We start from the raw sequence: 12706 nt of genomic DNA, 5'->3' as shown, positions 1-12706 counted from the left end.
TTAGAGTCTGCATTTTTTATTGTTTTTATGTTCAATGGGGTCTTGGCCTCAACTAACGAATTGCATATCAAACAAAAACAATGCACAAAAAATTCAAACAAAACAGAAATTTATCTTCTATTTTTTTCTTTTATTTTATGGAGAAATAAGAATAATTAGAAGCAGAAACCACGGGGAGCGTAGGCTCGAATAAAAAAAACGAATAGTTTAGTCGCAGACCATGCTCCCTCCCACACATCAGAAGTGGAGAGGCTGCCCTTTTGGGTTTTGGCCCACCAAAGAGATATTTTGCCTCCATCATCATGTGTCTTTAATCTGAGAAGTGCTACTCTCTTGACGACAATGGTGAACAAAATAAACAATAAATTTCATGGGCTGATCCAAAATAAAAAATTAATGAGACGTTGGTAACTTTGGGCCCTGAAATTTAAGAACTAAGCCAGCCCAAACCCATTTAAACTCCGATAATCCCGATTCTGTTAGGATTTCCGTAGCAAAATAAAAGCTTCCAAGTCTAGGCGCAGAAATAGCATAGTAACACTAATAAGCTGCCAATGGCGGGTGACACAGACATGTCGTCTTTTTCTTCCCCAAACAAACGCCTGAAAACCCTTAAACCCGAAATCCAATTAGGAAAGGACCCAATCCAAGACGACCCCCAAGAAATTGAAAGTTCTTCTTCTTCTCAGAGCTGCGCAATTTGCTACTCCAACGATGAGAAAGCGGTCAGAGGCGAAATCGATTGCTGTGATCACTACTTCTGCTTCTACTGCATTATGGAGTGGTCTAAGACGGAATCACGCTGCCCACTTTGTCGAAGCAGGTTCACCACCATTCGTAGACACCGGAAAGCCGGTGTCTTTGCCCGCCAGCGAACCTTCAAGGTTCCCCTTCGCGATCAGGTGACAATATTTGTTTGTCTTCACTTGTATTGCTGATTTGGGTTTTTAATTTTTCATTAACGGCTCTAATTCAACAAATTTATGATTAAATTTTACACCTTGTTAAAGCAGTGTCGTTCAAATTTATGTTTCCGTCACATTGGTTGTGTTCTAATTTAACAAAAAAATTTGCTGCTTGCTAAAGTTCAATGTCTTTCAAATCTATGTTTCCCTAACATTGGTTGTTTTGTGATTTAACAAAAAAAGTTCGCTACTTGCTGAACTTCAAATTCTTTCAAATCTATATTTCCCTAACATTCATTGGTTGTTTTGTAATTTAACAAAAAAAGTTTGCTACTTGCTAAAGTTGAAGGTTTTCCAAATTTATATTTCCCTCACATTGGTTGTTTTGTAATTTGCAGGTTTACCATTCTTATGAACATGTTGTGTGTGATGTGTGCCACCTTGCTACAGATGAAAGTCTTCTGTTGCTTTGTGAGATGTGTGACTCAGCCGCTCATACATACTGTGTTGGACTTGGTCATACTTTACCAGACGATGATTGGTTCTGCCAAGACTGCATTTCTACGATTGAAAATCATGTCAGTTCGGATTCTGATGATGAAGAATTCATACCAACAGCTGTGCCATCTGGCTTGCCCAGTGAACGAGGATCAAATAGTCATAACACAGTGGTTAATAGATATATGATGAGAATCCCTCAAATAGTCATACCTGTTGTCCCTGACGGGTGTACCAGTATTACTGTTGAAGTAACTACGCCAGAAAGAACACTACCAAGTGTTTCCAATAGACCAACTGACTCAGTTCCAAGTACACTACCAAATGTTTCCAGTAGACCAAATGATTCAGTTGCAAGTACGCTACCAACTGTTGCCGATAGACCAACTGAATCAGTTGCAAATACACTACCAAGTGTTGCCGGTAGACCAACTGAATCGGTTGCAAGAACACGACCAACTGTTGCCAATAGACCAACTGAATCAATTGCGAGAACATTGGATCGCCATCGCAATGTGCACACTCGTGTACAAGCACTTCGTGAAAATTGGAATTCCTTCCAAAGTGGTTTGTTGAGCTTCCCTTCTAATTCATCTACATCTGGCTGCAGTTGTAGTCAAAAGCATAATAATGGCGTTGTATTCCATGAAAGATCAGGCGAAACACAAACCTCATCGTCTACAAGTTGCCAGCAACTGGAAAATCGAGAGAGGTGTGGTTCACATGATAATGATATTGACAAGGCATGGAAAATGATGGATATTGCAAGGTCAGTACAGCATGCTCATGAAAAGTGCAGCAGCGCAGTTCAGTTCTCAAAACTTCCTGCTGGCAGAAACAGTGATTCAATTAAACGAACTCATCATCCATGTTTTGGTATATCAGGTCAAGCGCAATCCTCGTCTTCCACTGGTTGTCAGAGACCAACAAATCAAGTTGGTTGTGGCTCAGATGATATTGGCAAGGCATGGAAAAATGTTCATACAAAGACCAGCAGTGCTGTTCAGCACCCAAAACTTCTTTCTAGGGAAGTGAGTGCCTCAAAAGAAGCAATGAATGTAAACTCAAGTGTTGATATTTTAAAAAGTCAACAACTTGGAGACTGGGATCGGAGAAGAACTGAAATGGAAGCCTACAAATATAATTCTCGTGAGAAAGAAACAATAAGACATCAATCTTTAAAGTTGGAAAAGGGAAGGCAGTTCAGGGGTACAGCTCAGGAGGGAGTAGAGTCTAGCGAAGGCCTTTCAACTAGTAATTCACCAGGATTATTTGAATCTCAGTTTTCTGGGAACTTAAATGGGTCAACATTGTTACAGAGACATGCAAATCAGGCTTCGAAAAATGTCATTGATGAGCAAAGTGGGCCTGCTTGTTCTTCTGTTTATGCCAAACCAGAGCTCATTGCTTCTTCTTCCAGTAAACTAGATGTGCAGAAGAGAAATATTGGAGGGGCAGAGAATTGTGTGGAAAGCATAGTCAGAAAATATGATGATGCCAAAAGCGAAATCAAATCTCTTGTCAAGATCAACTTGAAGCTTTTAAGCAAAGACAAACGGTTAGGTATGATTTTCATGCTTTAATTTAAGTACTTGATCTATATACATATACTTATTTTGGTCAATGCTATAATTTGCAAGTTATAAGGGTAGGTAGTACAAATTTAACCCGTATCTATTCTCATAGCAGCTAAGCATTATTTTGATGAAGAGTGCACTATTACTTGAGAAAGAAAAAGAACAAAAAAGTAATTTACCATTTTTACCATTTGCATGGTGTGGAGAAAACAGGAAAGCGATAGTACCTTGAGACTTGTTTGGAACTATTTATATTTCATTGCATTGTTATTCATACAGAAATATTTAGTCTCCTTTGCAGTCTGTGTGTAATGTTTGTTTGTATGGATTTAGATGAAAGAAATTTGTAACATGAACAGAAGTTAATTACTTTTATTCCAAATTTGTTGCTTCTGCAGAAGTGGATGCATTCAAGGAAATTGCATGGCGTTCCACGCATACCATCTTGGCTGCATGTGGTTTAGAGCATCCAAAGTCTGGCATGCCTTCCTTTCCAAGCTTAGTATGCTTCCACACCGAGCAGTTTCGTCTGCAACATAAATCCAATTTGATGCCCAAGTCCTGCCGAGATTGTTTTTATGGTTTTGTGAAAGATGTAGTCAGTTCCATTATGGCAGGTTCTGCAAAATTAAGTCAAGGTTTATCATAATCTGTCCCGACCGCCGCATTCCCAGCCACCGAAATAGTTTGCACCCTCCCTCCTAAAAATGTAATTTGTTCTGGTTCTTCTATCCCGTAGGAGCAGGAATGTGGAGTTAATGAGTGACTGACTGAGCAGTATGTAACTGATTTATTCATTAGTTGTCATAAGCATGAATAAGATCCCTAGGGTTCCAATTGTGTATTGTGTCTAATTCCATTGATTCTCACTTATTCATTCATTCATTCATTCATTCATAAGCCTAGGGATCTCATTCATTCATTCATTCACCCTAGGGATCTTGTTCATTCATTCATTCACAACCCCACCTTGATTCATTCATTCATTCTATGAAATAAAAAATCGATTCTATTTGTATGAACTCGTTTTATTGTATTTATTTTACAAAGCTAACATTTAAACATTGGGTGCTATATGCTTCATTTAAAATCAAGGTGGGGGAGGAGGGTGGTTGCGTTTGGCCCACTTAAAATACTCAATGGATGATTTATCTGCCCTTTTGAACATGTAAATCTCAGCTAGATAGATTTAATGGGAGCACACAGCAGAAGAAACAAACAAAAGAAATGACTAAAATATAATTGCAGAATTAGTTCACAAATTCAATATATATAACACCCAATGGATTTCGCTTTTTCCTCATTTCTGTCTGTACTTTTTTTTTCCCTAATTTTCTACAAGTGATTTCTTGCCAAGTCTCAAAACGTTTAGAATAGGCCACAGGACTGCATCCAGCGATGACAATGTTCTTCACTACTACCGAGCTCAGACTCCCCAAAAATATCTACAAAAACAAGAGCAGTTTGTCGTCTGTTCCATTCTTCTACATCGACTGCCAGTCAAATTATATCAAAACTTGCAAGATGATCCCAGCCTCTGTCTCTGCCCAGTGGTTGCACGCCTTCGGTTGCCAAAGGCAGGGTACAGAAGCTCCCTGACCTTTTCAAGAAACAGAATCCATTGCTCCTCACTCATATCAGCAACCTTCACAAAGCTTATTGAGGTAGGTAACTGATCATTTGCACTTCTTCTGATTGCAGATACAGTACCAATTCCCTGTTGCTGGCTTCTCTCACCCACATCAATATTTTTCAGAGACACGGACAATTTTGAAGCAGTTTTATACCAATTTCCCTCTGGCCTGACTGGCCTTATATCAGCAACCTTCACAATGCTTGTTGGGGTAGGAAATGAAACCTGGTCAAAGAAGTCACTTGAGATCACAAGTGAAGGGTCTACAATCATTGCATTCTCACAATCTATATCGAAGAGAAAATCTTCGTTTCCTTCTTCAGCCTCAACGTTTGACATGTTTAAATCTTCTATAATCCTCCTGGCCTCAAGGCAAACAGCCTCAAGTTCGCTTGGCTTCTCTTCTCGGCCTCCGAACTCCCTACTCATCATCTCACCAATCTCAGCAAGACACAGTCCAAACGCCGTTGCTTCCTTGAGGAATATTGTGCACAGGACCAGAACTCTAAGGCATGCCTCCCGAATCATAGGCAGCTCCATCTTTAGCATCTCAGAATCACAAATTGGATTGAGATTCCTTATATACTCAAGCTCATCCTCAGAGAAAGGAATTGATGCCTGAGGCCAGTGAATCCACTCAAAATATGGATCTTCCAATTGCTCTGGCAAACAAAGGCCATGATCAATTGGAATGAGCTCCACCTGACCAAACTCCCCATCAAGCTTTTTAACCAGCAGGTTCCCTGCATGCCTGTCAGTGTTAAAGATCCTAATATCTAAAATGCCTATTCTATGAACAGCTGCTACTGGAAAACTTGAGGTTCCACAGTCACCGGCATCATAGTCATGAGGGATGAACTGCTGCAGTGACGCAATTTTGCTAACCCTTTTCTTCTTCTGAATCTTGTCCCCATTGACACCATAATTAACATTGAAGATTTGATGTGCAACCTTCACAAGAACAGTTGGAGGCACATTAGCAAAGTGATCATAATCCAGAAGGTAGGCAGCAACTTCTCGAAACCCTGTTTCCCCAACTCGCACTGAACTCTTCAGGCCAGGCTGCCCAAGAGCTTTGCCTACAAAGCCTTTAGGGTTGTTTGGTGCAAATGGCTCCTCATCTGTTGGCTTCACGATGGCAACACTCTCTCCACTGATGTTCCTGAAGTAGTAAGCACCACCTAGCCCACTATGAACAGGGATTGGATCAACCCCCTTCTTGATGGCAGCCACAATGTCCTTAACCAGTTCATCAATTCTAGCAAAGTTATTTGGACACCCTAAAATCTCAATAGGATCACTCTGATCCTTCTGGAGAAGATTCTTTCCAGTAGGTGAGAGACAAGGAGTCGATGAGCTTCTATGCATGGCATTTCTTGCAAGTAGCAGTGGGGAATGATTGCGGATGGCACTAAGATCATTGTTTAATATACGATCCCCAAATGTCAAAGAGCTCTGGTCGGTAGGTACACTGAGGGCAAGCTGCAACCTCCTTTTGACTGTGTGAGCATTGTCATCCCTTTCCAACTCCATTCCCAAAGACGCAGCCAGTCTCAGTCTGTACAAAGACACGTCTCCTCCGAGCAAGGTTTTGTCTTGTGCTCTCATGGCAATCCCGATTGAGCAGCCCACCGATGAGTGTCACAACCATCTGGGTCTTAACAGGACTCTCCAACTTTGTAGTCATGAAATAAAGGAGGAAATTGTTACTTCCAATCTGGCAATAGAGGTGATACCAAGTGTAAATCCTTCCCACTCTCACAGCAGGTGGCCAATGGCTGACCCAATTGAATAAGGGAGACAAAGGGCTGCCAATCGATCATAAACTAAGCTAACTTTACACTAGAAAACCATTTACAACATAAACAGGCAACCTATGCAGTCAGTCAGGGACTACATCAGGAAATCTTTCTGATGGCCTGGCCCTACTTGATGATTCAGAATAATTAAAACCTGCCAAGAATAGGTGTAAATATGTCTCATTACATGCAGCATACATAAGAAGTAACACAAGATCATACAACTACTAGTATTCAAACAATATTAATCGTAACCCTATGTTTTCAATTGATTAATTCATTAAAGCAGACTGCCTAAGAAAATTAAGACAACAACAATTAAGGACCAAGCAATCAAAATGATGATCAGTAAACAAAACTTACGCAATCCTTCATCGTTCCTTTAATTTTACTTGGACCATCTAGTAGGACAATAAAATAGAGAGGGAAACCAGTTAAACACTCACAAAATTGACTACTTTTAACAACCAGAGAAGTCACACCGATTTTGTCTTAACTAGCCTGTTTGGTTGCCGAGAAAAAGTAGAAAAAGTTCCATTTCTGTTTGGCTTGTTTTCTCGTTAACCAAACGGGGCAAAATAGGTAAGAGAAATGAAAACTTGCAAGAAACCAAAATGAAGTTGAAAATCAGAAACAAAAGATATCAGTCAACATACGAATACTGCGTTAAAGAAAGAAAAGGTTCATGTTCGTACGAGTTCAAGATTGAAAACTCACCGGCGTCTGAGTCGCCTCGTCAGAACTTAATCTTGGAGGCCAAGATCAGCGAGAGAGAGAGAGAGAAGAGTTGATGATGATCAGGGGTGGAGAAGATCCAATGGCTACATATGATGAAGCAATCAGGGGTCTTCCAGTTCCACAGAGAGAACTGTCTTCCCCAAAAGCCCCACAACCTCTCTCACTCTTTCCCTATTCTCTCCTCGGCTTTGTCTCTGCGTGGATCCTTACAATGAACGTAATGTGTTCGTTCGTTGTACGAAGAAGAAGCCTTCTCTTGCTTTGTGATTTTACAACAAACACCTGATATCATCTTGACCGCCTTTGACTCTCAAGTTCGTGAAGGACGACCGTAGGATCATGGGAGGATGTGTGATCAGGACCGTTGATTCAGTGGTACTGAATCTGTACTGTACGGAGAATCGCGCGTTCAAGACGTGGAAAAAGTTTTGGTGGGGACAATTAAGTGACACTGTCTTGTCGGCTCACATAAATAAATAAATAATTAATTCATTACATTACATCTGCCGCTTGTTTACCGGCCTGCAGCATCAGCAGGAGGCAAGACTCAAGACCGCATATTTCCTAAAAAACAAAAGTAACCAGGCTTTGAGAAAAAATGAGCGCCATGCTACCCGGGTATGGGCTCAAAATGTGGGCTGTAAGAAAAAGTGGGCCGTCCTTGAATTCCTTTTCTTTTAAAAAAAAATTAGAACCGTCATTGAATTCATTAACCCATTTTATGGAATATTCTTAAAGATCTTGAAGGGAGATTGTAACAGCCATCCGATCAATTGCATTAGCTATTATTGGACGGTTAGATCAAACCGCTCAAACACCCTCGCTCAATATAGCCCCCTCATTATGAAAGCTCCCTGATTAATTTTTTTGTTTGTTCGGGGATGAGAAAATAATCTTAAGGGGCCAAACTCTCATCCTAATTTGGTGTGGGCTTTTTCATTTTTTCCCTTTTTATCAATGTGGGCTTTCTCATCCGCTACTACATATTATCGCGACAAGAGCCTTCGGTCGCGATGGCCCAAAAGTATGCATTATAATCTAAAACTAAAAATGCTCAACCCAAATCCAAATACTGCTCATCTAACCTCAAAAGTAGGGCATTTAAACTTTAGGTTATACCTAGCATGGGATATCAAAATGGAGCAGGTGGTCCTAAACCCATAAGCCATAACCATATAAATGTGCTAAAAACAACAAGTGCAACCCTAAAATCTACAACATCTGAAAAACCCTTTGGATTGGAAAGCTTAAATCATGGGAATGGGCAAACTTATTATGTTTAGAATCTAGGGCTGCCAAGATCGATGGAGACACATGTCCCACCTCCCCTAGGGCCACGTCTGGCGTATAAGGACCAGGCAAAACCGTACGCGAAACTGCACGTGAGTGCGCCACGTCATCCCGGGAACGGCCCCACATCTCACTTTCACATTTCAATGACCCATAAACGACAGGTCACTTGGGAAAGGCAAGCACATGCCCCCACACTCAAGTTTTGCCTTTCTCTTTTTCGGATGGGTAATTCGTGGGTCCCACTCCAACCCCACGTGACACCGTCACGAGAAAGAGAGCGAGGAGGAGAGAAGAAGACACCCCGCACCGCTTAGCACGTGCTTCACGTACCAACACTATTTAGCCCAGCAAGGCTATGCCCCTATGTCCTACTCCTAGCTAGCTTAGCCAACCTATAAAATCCCAAGCCATGCGTGATGCGGCCGTGCCCATGCCCATCACTTTCTTTCCTAAACTACCCCTACGTCACCTCTCCCATTTCGCAACACTCCAAAGGGTGGTTGAGGTATTTCATCGACTCAAACGTCGTCAAAAAGGTCGCTAGCAGCAGCATTTGACAGCGTTAAAGGGAGAGAGGCGTAGGCGTGGTGAAGTGGTGATAGTTGGGGGGGTCCCCACCGCACGCGAGGAGGCGGCAGAGATGAGAAGGATGAACGGCAGGGGATGGGCGCACGTGAGGATCTGCCTGCTCACGTGCGGGCTGCGTAGCCTTTCGTTCTCTCTGTCTGAGTGGGGAGGGTCCAGTAACGTCATTATAAAAACATACGTATGCCTATCACATGGCTTTAGGCTAGTACACTGGTATTCTCCACCACCAACCAAAAACCACTTTTCGTCGGTCTCGTGCTCAAATATCTCCGTCTCGTGCTGACCCAGCCCTACCATTCATGCTTACCCATAGACTTGAACTTGAATGCAAGTAGACCGATTTGCTGTATTAGCCAACTAACTTAATTCACGTCTGTATTTATCGTAAGCGGAGCTAAAGTAAGGATTTTATTTAGATGGGATTTATCAAGATATGAGATGTAATTTAACGTACTGTGCTGACGCCGTCGTGGAATAGTAGGAGGGTTACGAAACCACTTTCGACGAACCCAAAACCGTCTTCTCAAATTGATTTAATTATTTATTTTCGGGAAGAAAAGGAAAATAAAATAGATGGAGAACGGGATCGCGTAATAGTTGTAGTGGCGTGGGGACCCACCAACAACGCAAGGGTGAGTTGGCCACGTGATTTGGGACGCTGACGATGTGGTAGGCAGACATTTTCAATCACGTGATGCGGTGCGGATTCCCCGGGCAAACTGACACGCGTCCGTGCCCGTAAAAGTCGTGGAGAAAAACTAATTAGTTTCCTCGGAAGATTTAATTAAATTAATCGGTGAATTATGATTTTATTAATCATATATGTGAGATGAGATGTGATGAGAGAATGGAAAATCCATTATCCTAAGCTCCAAACGCAGAAACACGCAAAAATGATTTGTTAACTAATCCCTAAACGGATTCCTTAAGAAGGGAATGTCCATGTTACGCCGAAACACTCTGTTTCTGAAAACAGAAGTCCCCACCCTCCAATTCCCATCCCTTTTTAAAAAATAATAAAAACTTTTCCAAAATCGTTTCCTTCTTTCCCTTTCTTATTTGTTCTCTGTAAATAAACTGAGCTTTAATTAGATAGATTAATACTAATAATTTGTCGCTATTTGAATAGATTTAAATTTTGGGTTTCTGGAGAAATGAATGCATGAACTACTGTTTTGGCTTTTCCCCCATATAAAAAAAATAAAATTAAAAGAATGAGTGGAGGTGTACAAGGTGCATGAACCCAGTGTGCTGTCCTGTTTGTATTGGAATCTTTAATCACTTTTACTATAAGCTGTTTATAATCACTTTATTATCACGTTGTTTAATGTAGGTAGGGTTAGAAAGAAGTGGTGACATGACAACAAGTTATTCATATTCTTTCAAGTTAGAGGATAGGTAGTTTTTAAATAATCAAGTAATTTTATATTATTACTGCAATTTTATCTAAACATTATTTATATTGTTTACAGGTTCAATGATAGGGTAAAGGTCCTGATGGATAACATAACTAAACATTATTTATTTATATTCCAGCACTTTCATACACTTTGCTTACGTCTTGGATTACTCCTCACGTATTCAGTTTGGAACCTCGGATTATAAATTGATTTGAACTGTTATTTTATCTTTTTGTTGGTTAAAAAAACACGCATCTTATAATCATTTTAGTCCCGTACTATGAATATTATGACTCGAAATTTCTTACGATAAAGGTTTGGGATTTGTTTAATTCGAACGAAACTAAATATGTTTAATACTCTTTTCTCTCTATATTTCTCGCCACGTATATGAGTCGGTCATATGATAAGTGACAGGGGGCGGTGTGCTCATCGAATTTCCAGAGGCAGAAACAAGAAAGGGGGCCGTGTTGGTGTTGTTGATGTTAATGACTTAATAAAGTGAGTGAGTGAGGGCTGTGGGTTTTGCCATGTTTTTTTTATGCACGTGAGGTGGGGGGTCAACTCAGGTGGCCCATGGTGGGCATTGCCGTTTGTGACGACAAAGCATGAAAATGACCTAGCTCAATTAGCCACGCGCATGTCACTTTTCAGGGGTCACATCTTCTTGAGCGATTGAGCCACTCGCTACTCACTGCCCTCCGACTCCTAGCTAAAGGGCTCTCTATGCCTTTTTTCCTTAAAAGTTAGCCGTAGCCTCTCGAACTGTTTAATTACCAACTTAATCAAATTATTTTCGTGTTTATTTTTTCTTATTACCAAACCTAAATGCTCTAATCCAGTTTACTAGCTAATTAATCTTTATCCCGCACGTGATGTAAGATAGACAGCATTAGATGCATTTACGACTCTTGACTAGTAGTAGTTGCATGTGGGGTTCATTTTTTTCCATTCCAAATTTTATCCTCTCTATTCATATAGGACTATCACGTGCGCAATATATATATAACAAAGTACAATTTCCTGCAAACAAATCTACCGTATAGCAATCTTAGAAATTACTCCACCTTTTACCAATTTCTAATTATTAAGACATGATGACATGGTGTGAGCCGCAGCTTCTTAGGAAACAGGAGACGTGGTACACTTAATAATTTAATTAGTTATGATCATGTGACTTAAATAGGAATTAATTCAGAGAAAACAAGTATTTGCAAGCATCTTATTGGGTGGGCGTCACATGACAATTCATATCAATATTCTTCTTTCATAAATTCTAGCTTGACACGGCACATTTGGCTTATTATTGAACAACATATTCCCTAAAAATGCATCAAAATCCAATATATTTTGGCAAACTACAAGTTAAAAAGTTGTTAAATTGAATTAATTAAAGCCGGGTTCGAGGTATCCAACAAAATTATTTATTGTAAATATTTTAGAGGATTAGAAGTAGCGGTGCCATATGTTGAAACTAGGGGTAGGGTGGCTGATGCCGAAAGAGAAACACAGAACAACCTACACTGTACGACTTTATTCATTTTAATTTAAATGTTTGTAGGACTTGTGAATTGAGAGCCATGTTCTCCCAATTTTAATACTATTTGAATTGTGATAAATGAAAAGGAAGGGAAGTGGATTGTCACGCCAAGCTGCTGGATCGCAATGTGAATGCTCAATTGCCATGCATGATTGTCGGAGATTAATAGAGATCATATAAAGAATAATAATTCTTAATTAATTAACATTAAGATTCTCTATAAACAGTGTGGACGAATATTTGTTATTGTTTAGAAAACAAGGAGAAAATAACGAATTGATCTTAGTTAAACTATTCTTATTACGATTCATTTACATATGGATGATCCAAATCTATTTATAACTGATCTTTTATTTTCTTTTTTCAAATTAGCCTTTTAGTACAGGTACTGGCTAATCGTTTGAGTTTAAGAGTTTTTAAATATTTCACGGTTTGAAGTCACTTACACGAGAAACACTCATGTTAAACGGAAATAGTAATATTTAACTATTTTCGATGAATCATTGACATGACGTGATAAGTTTTTTATATGACAATTTATAATAAACTGGATTGCAATAACGTTATCTCTTTTCCACACAAGCTTTTATACACTAATACACAGCCCTCGCGTAATGAAAGGATACATGGGGAAATGCAAAGCCACGGCCCACATAGACAGAAGTCCCGCGTTCAGCGGTACAGACCAGATAAAACGAAAAACCCAAATGAACGAGTGAGCTGAAGGAGTGGGGC

The 12706-nt window shown here is 40.1% G+C and overlaps 1 protein-coding gene and 1 pseudogene across 2 annotated transcripts; one reads left to right on the top strand and one right to left on the bottom strand.

The window, feature by feature from the left end:
- Positions 1 to 511: 511 nt before the first annotated feature.
- LOC103338625 (uncharacterized) lies at positions 512 to 3822 on the top strand. Its single transcript, XM_008241842.2, has 3 exons — positions 512 to 902; positions 1304 to 2966; positions 3379 to 3822. The coding sequence occupies exons 1-3, from the start codon at positions 555 to 557 to the stop codon at positions 3627 to 3629; spliced, it is 2262 nt and encodes a 753-aa protein (XP_008240064.2). The 5' UTR covers positions 512 to 554; the 3' UTR covers positions 3630 to 3822.
- A 369-nt stretch (positions 3823 to 4191) lies between these two features.
- On the bottom strand, positions 4192 to 6448 carry LOC103338626 (phosphatidylinositol 4-kinase gamma 7 pseudogene; annotated as a pseudogene). The gene has a single exon (XR_016121941.1). The product of XR_016121941.1 is annotated as a phosphatidylinositol 4-kinase gamma 7 pseudogene (transcript).
- Between the last annotated feature and the right edge of the window lie 6258 nt (positions 6449 to 12706).

The sequence above is a fragment of the Prunus mume genome, linkage group LG7 (genome assembly GCF_029339155.1).
Source record: "Prunus mume cultivar Tortuosa linkage group LG7, ASM2933915v1, whole genome shotgun sequence".
In the NCBI taxonomy this organism is placed as follows: Eukaryota; Viridiplantae; Streptophyta; class Magnoliopsida; order Rosales; family Rosaceae; genus Prunus; species Prunus mume.
Note: the sequence above shows the minus strand (reverse complement) of the source record. Positions and strands in the feature narration are given on the sequence as shown.

Coding starts and splice junctions, on each gene's coding strand:
- LOC103338625 (XM_008241842.2), top strand. CDS start 555: ATGGCGGGTGACACAGACATGTCGTCTTTTTCTTCCCCAAACAAACGC. Junction 903..1,303: donor AGGTTCCCCTTCGCGATCAG/GTGACAATATTT, acceptor TGTAATTTGCAG/GTTTACCATTCTTATGAACA. Junction 2,967..3,378: donor AAGCAAAGACAAACGGTTAG/GTATGATTTTCA, acceptor TTGCTTCTGCAG/AAGTGGATGCATTCAAGGAA.